General features: G+C 53.1%; 2 protein-coding genes across 2 annotated transcripts; one reads left to right on the top strand and one right to left on the bottom strand.

The window, feature by feature from the left end:
* Nucleotides 1–170: 170 nt before the first annotated feature.
* On the top strand, nucleotides 171–4,797 carry LOC137150162 (putative nuclease HARBI1). The gene is made up of 2 exons (XM_067543893.1): nucleotides 171–1,298; nucleotides 2,156–4,797. Exons 1-2 carry the CDS (start codon nucleotides 590–592, stop codon nucleotides 2,554–2,556), a joined length of 1,110 nt encoding a protein of 369 aa, XP_067399994.1. The 5' UTR covers nucleotides 171–589; the 3' UTR covers nucleotides 2,557–4,797.
* A 1,549-nt stretch (nucleotides 4,798–6,346) lies between these two features.
* On the bottom strand, nucleotides 6,347–9,502 carry CCDC87 (coiled-coil domain containing 87). Its single transcript, XM_067543882.1, has one exon. The coding sequence runs from the start codon at nucleotides 9,484–9,486 to the stop codon at nucleotides 6,712–6,714; it is 2,775 nt and encodes a 924-aa protein (XP_067399983.1). The 5' UTR covers nucleotides 9,487–9,502; the 3' UTR covers nucleotides 6,347–6,711.
* Nucleotides 9,503–9,661: the final 159 nt, after the last annotated feature.

Genomic DNA, 9,661 nt, shown 5'->3' with positions numbered 1-9,661 from the left:
GGGTCGCGGGGAGGACCAGTGGCGTAGGTACCGCGCGCTTCCCAACCAATGGTGCTCGGGGAGGTGCAGGTTCCGGTCACATGGGGAAGGATTGCAGCCAATCAGAGCTGGCCGGGGTACCGAGGGCCTTTGTGTTTGCGTCTGCGTCTGCGTCGCGCTGCTGGCTGTGGGGGGGCTGGGCTCGGCTGAGCGGTGCGGGCTCGACTCCGGGAAGAATTTGGTGGCGGCGGCTCCGTGCTGCTCGCGCGGCCTGGGGCCCCTCCCCTGGGGGTTTCCAGTCCACTTTTCCGGGGGTGGGGGTGCTACCTGCTGGCGGTACCGGTGCGCCCCGGGCGTGGGTAGATGGGGATCTCCCGGCACGCCCAGCTCCCATCCCAGCCGGGGGAAGGGCTCCTGCTTGAGGGGCTCCCTGGTCCCGGGGTTTGCTAGCTGAGCTGCCAGCCCTTCTCCTGCGGGAGTGCGGCTGGGTCTCCTCGTCCCTCTTCCTTGGCTACGCTAGGGGTTGGGAATCCCCGGTGCTAGGTGGGCACGGGGTGGCTCCCGTCCCCTCCCCTTCCTTCTCCCCCAGGGCACCCTAGGCGTGGGAAAGATGTCGGAAGCGGTGCTGCTGCTGCGGCGGGTGCGTGAGCGCAGCAGTGAGGGGGCCGCGGCGGGGGCCCGGAGGAAGCGGAGCCGGCGGCGCCGTTTCTACCCCGAGCACCGGGTATACCGAGCTCGCAGCTCCTTCCTGGACCTCAGCGAGGAGCAGGTGCTGCGGCGCTATCGCCTGGACAAGGCAGCTATCGCGGGGCTCTGCAGCGAGCTGGGCTCTGACCTGGAGAGCCTGACAGGCCGCAGCCATGCCCTGCCAGTGGCCGTCAAGGTGACGTCGGCCCTCACCTTCCTGGCTTCGGGCTCCTTCCAGACAGCCACGCGGGATACTACAGGCATCAGCCAGTCAGCCATGTCCAACTGCCTGGCCCAGTTCCTGGAGGCGCTGCAGCGCCGGGCTGCCCGCTACATTACCTTCCCAGCCCCAGGCTCTACAGCAGCGCATGCTGAGGGCCGCTTCCCTGGGGTGCTTGGCCTGCTAGGCAGCATGCATGTGGCGCTGCGGGCCCCCTCGGAGAATGAGCTTGCCTACCGCAATGCCCGCAACTATCACTCCATGAATATGCAGGTGGTGTGTGATGCCCACGGCACCATCATCAACGTGGTGGCCAAGTACCCCGGCTCCTGCCCCAATGCCGCTGTGCTGGAGAACTCTGCCCTGGCTCGGCTGCTTGATGGAGCCCGGCTTGATGGGCTGTGGCTGCTGGGTGAGTCGGTACAGGCACTGATGCTCTGGGGGGTGGGCAATCAGAGGCCTCTCCATGAAGGAGCAGCCCCCTTCTTCTGAACATAGTGATCTCTCATGCCAGGCACCTGGCCTGGTGGGATGATCTGAGTGTGACTGACAATAGGTAAGAAGGATGGTCCAGGGAATAGGGCACTGAATTCAGTTTACTGCTCTGCCACTTAACTGCTATGTGACCTTCAGCAAGTCACTTAATCCCACTCTGTGCCTGTAAAATGAACTTCTCTGCCTCACCGGAGTATGAGGGTAAAACTGTGAGGTGCTTGGATACTCCACTGGCAAGGTTCATCTAGAGAGATAAGAGCTGTAACTACTGCCAGTGTGAGTAAAGAGCAGACTTAGACCTAGGTAAGTACCTAGCACGCAGGTACCTTTCAGCCTGTGAACAGTCCATTGACTGCAGTGGGGACTAGTTATGTGCTTAAAGTTAAGGATATGCAAAGATGAAGATCTTTTTAAATTGTGTGGTCTTTAACAAAAACAACGAGAGTCCTGTAGCACCTTAAAGACTATCAAATTCCTGCGGGCATAAGCTTTCGTGGGCTGCAACCCACTTCGTCAGATGCATGACGAAGTGGGTTGCAACCCACGAAAGTTTACCCTGGCAGGAATTTGATAGTCTTTAATGTACTACAGGACTCTCGTTTTCACTGTACACAGACTAACACGGCTACCCCTCTGGTCTTTAATAGTGCACGATGGGACTGGAGGGAGTGCTTTGGTTTAACTTCCTCCAAAGAAGAGTGGGGACTCTGTTTCCAAAGGCCTGGGGGAAGTCTGTGCTAACACATCTCTTTTATTCTCCTTCTATGCCTGCAGGAGACCGAAGTTACCCGCTGAAAACATGGCTCATGACTCCGATTTTATTTCCATGTAGTCCGGGAGAGGAGAAGTACAATGCCATGCACCAGGAGGCCCTTTCGGTGCTCAAGCACACATGCACCCTCTTGAAAATGCGATTCCGCTGCCTGGATAAATCGAGTGGCTCCTTGCAGTACACTCCCCAGAAAGTCTGTCAGATCTTCCTGGCCTGCTGTATACTACACAACATTGCTCTGAGCCGCAGAATGCCTTTAGACCTGGCAGAGGGGGAAGAGCTGATGGAAGGGTCAGATGCTGACTCGGAGCTCCCAGTGCAAACCCCCTTCGTTCAGATCTCCAGTGAGGCCCGGGCAGTGAGAGCACGGATTGTGCAGCGATTCAGAGACAGCCTCACCTAGAACAGCTGCTTCTGAAACAGCTCTTGGTGGAGAAGAAGACCAGCATGCCCAGTTCTTCCCCTGAGCATCTGGTACAAGCCATGTACTTCACCCTCTCTGTAAGCAACTGGAACGTATCTTATCCCAGAGCTGGTGGCATTCCTGGCACCAACCTGTCTCAGGCAGAGCTGCCAGCAATTCCAACTTCTAACACTGGATGTAACTGTAGGGATTGAGTTTTGTTTAAAAACCTCTGTCTGATTTTTTCCATAGGTTAGTGACTGTGAGGATGACTCTATGGGCCTGGAAGATGCTACCACATTTGTGCCCCAGAGCTTTTAGGGGTTGTGGACTGGCTGTTCCTGAAGCAAAAGTATACTTGACTCTACATGTTATTGCTCTTTTAGTCTAGCTGCGGGTGAGATAATATTCGGCCGCTCACAGTTTGCTACTTGGCTGAAACTGGCAGCCTGGAGTGAACTGAATCCCTTCACCCAAAGGAGGGTGATGAATGAGAGTGGCATTTATGAGGAGGCAGTGCTTCCTTCTAGCCTGAGCTAAACTGGGGATTGAAAGTCTTCAAATTCTCAACCCTGCTGTGTCTCTGAGGTGCTCAGCAACATTGGCCAAGTTGCCCCAGTAAGTTTGGGTTCTAGTGGTAGTGATTCCTCCAGCCAGGGATGTGGTCAGGACAGGATAGTCCCTGTTCTGAAAATGGCCAAGCCCCAGCTCGGAAAAGTGCATGTCTGTGGCCTACTACACTATAAGTTAAAGAGCCTCTTCCCAGTGTCACAGACCACCCTGCTCCCTTGTCATTCTTGAGGCCACTTGCTAATTCCTTGATTTTCAAAGTGAGGTACTGTAAACTGGGAGGAGGGAGGGGTTCTGGCTCTTGGATGGCAGAGGCCTAACTGACACCTCTGCTCTGCTCTGCTGGATGCTCCATCCCCTCTAGTTCATGAAGCTGGGAATCTGGGGAGGAAGTGGTGAGTAGTGGTTTGGGGACTTGCTTAGGGGAACATGATTGGGAGAATGGTCTCTGAGTGGAGGCATGTTGGCCTGCTAGGGAGAGACCGAGGCATGATCACACTTGTTTTCAGCATTCTAAAGGTTAACTGTCCCTCTCTCATGCACTGTCCAATGCTAAAGTACTGATTGCCAAGAGATCGGTGTGCCTGTAGAATCACTTTGGTGCTGCCCATGCCACTCTAGGGCAGCTTGTAGATGAAGTGGGTGCAGGCAATGGGAAACAGAGCTGGAAACAAGTAGAGTGACCTTGGACAAATTGATAACACTTCTGTGCCCCACTTAAGCTCTTCTGCTTATTTCACCCCCAGGGGAGCAGAAACCAGAGGTACTGCCAGGTCCAAGGCAGATGATGGTAGTGGAGTTCTCACTCTGAAAACTGGCTGCTTTGTTTCCCAGCATAGCACGCAAAGCGCATTGGGTGTGCATTCCAGTCCCTGTTGCAGGTGACGCCTCTTGCAGCACAGGGGAGGAAACTATTTTTTGTGAGGGGAAAATAAAAGTATTTTCTTAGGAGAGACATTTGGGCTGTTCTTGTTAAAGGAGTGTCTGGAGGAGATGGGGGCAGGCCTGGATATGGACCTGCTTTCTGTGCTTAGCTCTGATAATGAGCAACTGCACCCACTTGCTTAACTTCTGCTTGCCCGTTTGTAAAACTGACTCTCCTTAGAAGCTGCATGCTCCATCCATGGTGCTGTACAAAGGCAGATTTATTTTCTTGGTGGGGTTTTGCAACCAGGCACACCCTACCTCTCCATCTATACCATTCTAACTATGTTGGTCTCACCCTGTCCCTTGTATGTATGTATATTACTTCCCCTGCCTGTCTCCACATGGTTACTCTGTGGGAACATAAGAACTGCCAAAATAGATCAGACAAGTGAATCCCTCTAGCCCAGTAACCTGACTCTGATCGCGATTAGCACCAGCTGCTTCAGAGGAAGGAGCAAGAAATCCTCCAAAGATAGCGTGACTGTCTTGAGCCATTCTCTCCCAGCCTCAAGAGTTAGTAGTTGGGAAATTCCATGATGCAGGAGGTTTTGGATCCCTCCTGGAACTCTTGGGAGATTCTCTTTAGCCATATACTGTCCAACCCCTTTATGAATGCTGCTAAGCTGTTAGCCTTAATGGCATCTTGTGGCTGGACTGTATGATGGCCTATGTGTGCACTTGCAGCTCAGCTGAGCACCCAAGCACTTGGACAGCCTGCCTAGCTGCTGTGTGAGAGCATCCTGGTCTGTAAATATGAGGCACTCCTATGGCCAGCTGAGAGAGAGGGGCAGTATTTATGTGCTATCCTCATCTTTCTCTGGCTGTGGAAGGGAAACTGAGCTCCTACAGGTTTCCCTGCTGTATGGGAAAGAGGTGGTCTCTTCCCTACTAATGCCATATGAGAAGGGCCCAAGATGCCTCTGACATGAGGGAACACTGCAGCCTATCCCTGTCCTCATACAGCCAGAGTCCCATCCAGCTCATTTAAACAGTGGGAATCTTTTTTAGCAAAGTAGGCTGTGGATGCTATGTGCAGGTTCTGTGCTATAGTGGATGTCTCACTGGGGCAAGGCAGCATAGCCTAGTGGATATAGCAACAGACTGGGCCTTGGGAGACCTGGTTCTAATCCCAGCTCAGTCACTGGCTTGCTGGGTGACCTTGAGCAAATCACTTCCTCTCTCTCTGCCTGGTTTCCCCTCTGTAAAATGGGGATGATACAGAGTTCTTTGCAAAGGGAAAGTTCTTTGCAAAGTGCTTTGAGATGTACTGATGAACAACACTATAAGAACTAGGAATTGCTGTCATTAATGTTGAAGGATGGTCTCTGTTTTAAGCCCTTCAGTTTAGAACATTCATTTCTGGGGCTGTAATTTTCCAGTCCCTGCAGGTGACTTTAATAGTTTGCAGCAGATGTGATTGTGCCATTTTGAATAGGGTATGGATGGGATTAATAGATATTTCCCATCATAAAATATTCTTGCTCCCTATGTTGGAAAAGTCCTCTTCAGCTGACACTGGGCAGGTGAAATTGGGTCCAGGAAGAACCCCTCACTGTGCAGCGTGATCTTGTGGAAGAGGATATCAGGTTGGAGTGACCTCCAAGTATTCAAGCAGTCTGGTTTTGGCTGATTGTGAGGGTTGGTCTACACTCCGGAAAGCTGAATTAACTGAAGGAATTAAGGGCATTAAGCCCTGTAGATGCTCTCATTCAGAAGTGAAGTGGCCTTAGTTTGCTGTAACTCACTTTTCCTTTAAAGTTGACTCCCAACTCTTCCTTCTCCAAGGAATTGCCAGTTGCAGTCCTCCCTGGCACTGAGACGTGGGTACCATTTTTATAGCTGTAAGTTAGGTGGGCCCAGGCTCATTGGATTCATTGATAAGTCCAGAAAGGCCCAGCTGAATCATCCAGTCCCACTCCTTGTATAGCATAGGCTGAAGAATCGCAGCCAGCCCATCACTTCTACCTACCATTTCACTGACCAAACTCCTCCTGCCCACTCTGGGCAATTCAGAGAACATCAGCCCTCTAAGGATGGGGTTTGCCAAGCACTCAGTGCTGGCCTGACTCTACGCCCATTACAATTAGTGTTAAAAACCCACCGACGTCAGGGGGAGCAGAGGTAGGCCAATACTGAGTGCTTTGCACCCCACCCTTATGGGGTTAATGGCCTAAAATGACTTGGTTTGTTTTCTCTCCCTCCCTCCTTCATGTCCCCTGTCTCCCCACCTTATCTCCTAATGGTGTTCTGTGCTTCCTCACATCTTCATCCCCACCTTTCCCTGCTGGAGTGCTCCATCTCCCTTCCCTCTTCTGCCTGCTGTATCCCATCTTGGGTGCTCCTAATACAGGCTTGTGACTCCCTGAGCCCAGCTTTGCTCTCTGAAATTTCTACAATGCGTGGTGTGTGAGTGATGCTGCTCTAAGCTGTGTACGCTGAGTCCAGAACAGGTGCTCTAGCCAGTAATGGATCCAGGGAATAATTTGCTGCTCTGGCTTTGTAACATATTTATTGCTCTTGTTTGGTGCTTCCCTCCCCCTCTCCTGATGATTCTCCATCACAGGGTGACTGTACAGAAAATCCTTACTTTGGCCTGGCAAGATCAGAGAACTGTCCCCATGGAGTTGTTTACTCAGCGGATCCCTATTCCTTTGCACGTTACTGGGATTGGGAAGAGAATCCCGCACTGCTGCCTACCTGAGCCAGTGGAGGTAGCTTCCAAAGCTTGGCCTCTCTCCCTGTTTCCTTTGCCAGGGCCCCAGCCCGGCGTTCCTGCTGCAGCCAGTACAGCATCTCCACTTTGTCCCACCGCATCTTCTCCAGGTACGGGCGTCCCTTGAAAGTCACAGTGTCATGGAACCTCTCTTTGATCTGGCGGAGAATGACATAGAGGTTGGTATCGCACTGGGCGATCGCTGCGTACAGGCGGCCTCTAGTCCTCGACTCCCATGTGCGTGTGGCGAAAGACTCAAGGCTTCTTTCGAAGAAGCGGTTTGGGTCAGAGGCGGCTTGCTCAAACTTCTCCAGCTCTACCAGCAAGAGCTCCCGTTCCTGGATGCTCCTTGCTGCCATCTCCCAGGCTTCGAGCATAGCTGGGAACTGGGTGTAAGACTGGTTGGAGCTGTACTTAATTGCCATATCAAGCCTCTCCCCGTCAGGAAAATGAAGAACTGCCCAGAGTCTCTCTAGCCGCTTTTGGAGCAATCTGAGGTCTTCAGGCTTCCGATCCTGGTCCTCAAAAGCCCCTAGCCCCCCAAGCATGATGGTGTTGGTGTTCCACATTCCAGGCATGTACTTCTCTCTCTTTGAGCGGACCTCTGCCACTTTCCGTTTTACCTCCCTCTGTGCTTCTTCCAGCTGTTTCTTTTCGGCTTCATCTATGAAAAGTGGCTCCTCCCCCTCATTGTACAAATGAAATATCACATGTAGATAATCGGACTCCTTGGTGGAGACATATTTCAGATAGTCGTCAGAGTTAAGGGCGGATTTCCACCACTGATACCAAGATATTTTTTGTTTACAGGCAATCATGAGGGGCAAATTTGATTGCACTGTTGCAGCCACTTTCTGGGTGCTGAACGGTCCAGCAGGCAGCAGCTTATTCAGTTCTGTGTTGATCACTTGCTCATTTTTCCTTTTGGTCAATGTGGAGGAAGCCAGGCTGTTGGATAAGTCCACATTCACAGCTGTGGGCTCTATCAAGGGTGCATGGTCAAATCTCAGATGCTCTGTGGGGATGTTTTTCATCAGTTCCTTGTAAATTTCCTGGATCTCTTCCCCAGCTGAAAGGTTTGCATCCAGGTAACTCACTGTAGCGGCATCTATCTCTCCCAGGAGATCATTATACAAGGGACCATATCTCTGAATAGCCACAGAGTCAGCAAGGACTCTGTTGGACACTTGTAGGTCAGCTGCCTTTGCTACCATGCCATGGTGTATTTGAAGGTTCACTGTGGCAGCTTGAGGGTGAGTGGGTGGTGCAAAAACTACCATTTCTCTCAGCTGTTGCTCAGCCATCTCCTCTTCTTGGAGGCATCGAAGTGTCTCCTGAAGCTTCTGGAGTTTGGTTTCATTGACTCTGCGTCGTGTCAACGCTCCAATGATGGGAGGCAGCTTTGTGTCCTCACCCTCATCTCTTCTGCAACCACTTCTTAGGATGGAGCCTTGCACCAGCTTGTGGAGGTCCTGGGCTATGGCCGTGGACTCATGGAGATTGCCATCTGTTGCTGACTCAGCATAGTGACTGGGCACTATTGGTGTGAGGGGGCGAGGGGGGAGATGGATCCCAAGTTCATCCGAGAGGAGCTGTCCTGCTCTCATATTGGGCAATGAATGACTTTTCTTGGCAATGGAACTGGTCGCATGCCTGACCCACTTTGTGTCTTCCTGATCTTCTGAGGCAGGGGTACGGAGGCAGGGGGTTCTCACTGCTGCACATGGCAGGTTGCTAAAGCAGCTGTCAAAAGTCTCTACATTAGGGATCAAGTGATAGACTCTGCTTAAGTCTAGTGGGGGAATCTCCTCGAGTTCTTTGATATCCTTTGCTATTTTCTGTCTGAATGTCTGGATGTGGGGCCTGGTCAGTTTGATGAAGTGATTGATGGTGAAGCCGAGGCGGCAGCCCCCAGTGCTTCCTCCTGAGCGCCGGCTTCTCTGGGGGGGCTGTTTTCGTGCTTTTTCTGGCCGAGCTGATGGGCCATCAAGAAAAATATGGTTGTGCGGGATCTTTAGCTCTGTGATGAGATGGCGTTGGACGGCAGCCATGTTGAGAAGACTGGAGCAGTCCAGAGAGAGCTGGGCTGCAAAGCGGGTGAGGTTGGCATAGTCTGTGAAGACAGCCATGCGCCCATGGAGCTCCATCAGGCAGAGATAATGGAAGAAGAGGTGTTCAGAGACAAGTATAATGTAGGACACCAGCTGCTGGTATAGCTCCTTGTTCTGCCAGGTGCTGAGGGCGGGGTTGGAGAGTGACTGACTGGCATCTTCCCAGGCAAATTTTACTTCTGCCAGGATGATCTCCTTGAAGACCTGTTCTGGCTGACTGGAGATGGACAACCACTCCCTGCCCAAGGAAAGATGCCCTTCAATCAGCTGGGTCAGAGCAGCTAGGGAAATGGGGATAGAGAATGCAGGCACTGGAGAAGGGGGGGAGCCAGGCTGTGGCGTGGGTCTGGGGGTCTCGGGGGTGCTGGGTGGCTCCGCAGCACTAGTCTCCTGTGTAGCAGGGAGCTGGAGCCTGGGTGGGGCCGCGGCTAGGGTTGGCTGTGAGGCTCCTTGGGGCCCCTGGGGGGGAGGCTGGAAGAGCGAGAGCGGGGCCAGGATGCCCTGGTAGACTTGGTGCAGCTTCTGGGCCACTCCCTGCGTCTCCTGCAAAGCACAGAGATCCCGGCCGCAGCCAGCCCGGCGGGGTGTGGCGCCGTCGAACCTGGCCATGGCGGACACAGCGGCCCCGGGAGCCAGAGGGGGCCCAGGTCCCTGGCCTCGCAACAGCCCCTGCGCCCTAATCCCGGGGCTCGGCGCGGTCCCCGCTCGCCACTTCTCAGAGCGGCAGGGCGTCAGCTTGCAGCAGTCTCCACGGCAACAGCACACCGGAAATAGCCCGTGCGTT

This window comes from Emydura macquarii, unplaced genomic scaffold (genome assembly GCF_026122565.2).
Source record: "Emydura macquarii macquarii isolate MOO-44397 ecotype Brisbane River unplaced genomic scaffold, CSIRO-AGI_Emac_v2 contig_968, whole genome shotgun sequence".
NCBI lineage: Eukaryota > Metazoa > Chordata > Testudines > Chelidae > Emydura > Emydura macquarii.
This window is presented reverse-complemented; position numbering and strand designations above follow the sequence as displayed.

Bases quoted from the DNA above. Each gene is read 5' to 3' on its own strand.
- CCDC87 (XM_067543882.1), bottom strand. From the start codon at position 9,486: ATGGCCAGGTTCGACGGCGCCACACCCCGCCGGGCTGGCTGCGGCCGG.
- LOC137150162 (XM_067543893.1), top strand. From the start codon at position 590: ATGTCGGAAGCGGTGCTGCTGCTGCGGCGGGTGCGTGAGCGCAGCAGT. The intron at 1,299-2,155 runs GTGAGTCGGTAC...CTATGCCTGCAG, and splicing joins TGATGGGCTGTGGCTGCTGG to GAGACCGAAGTTACCCGCTG.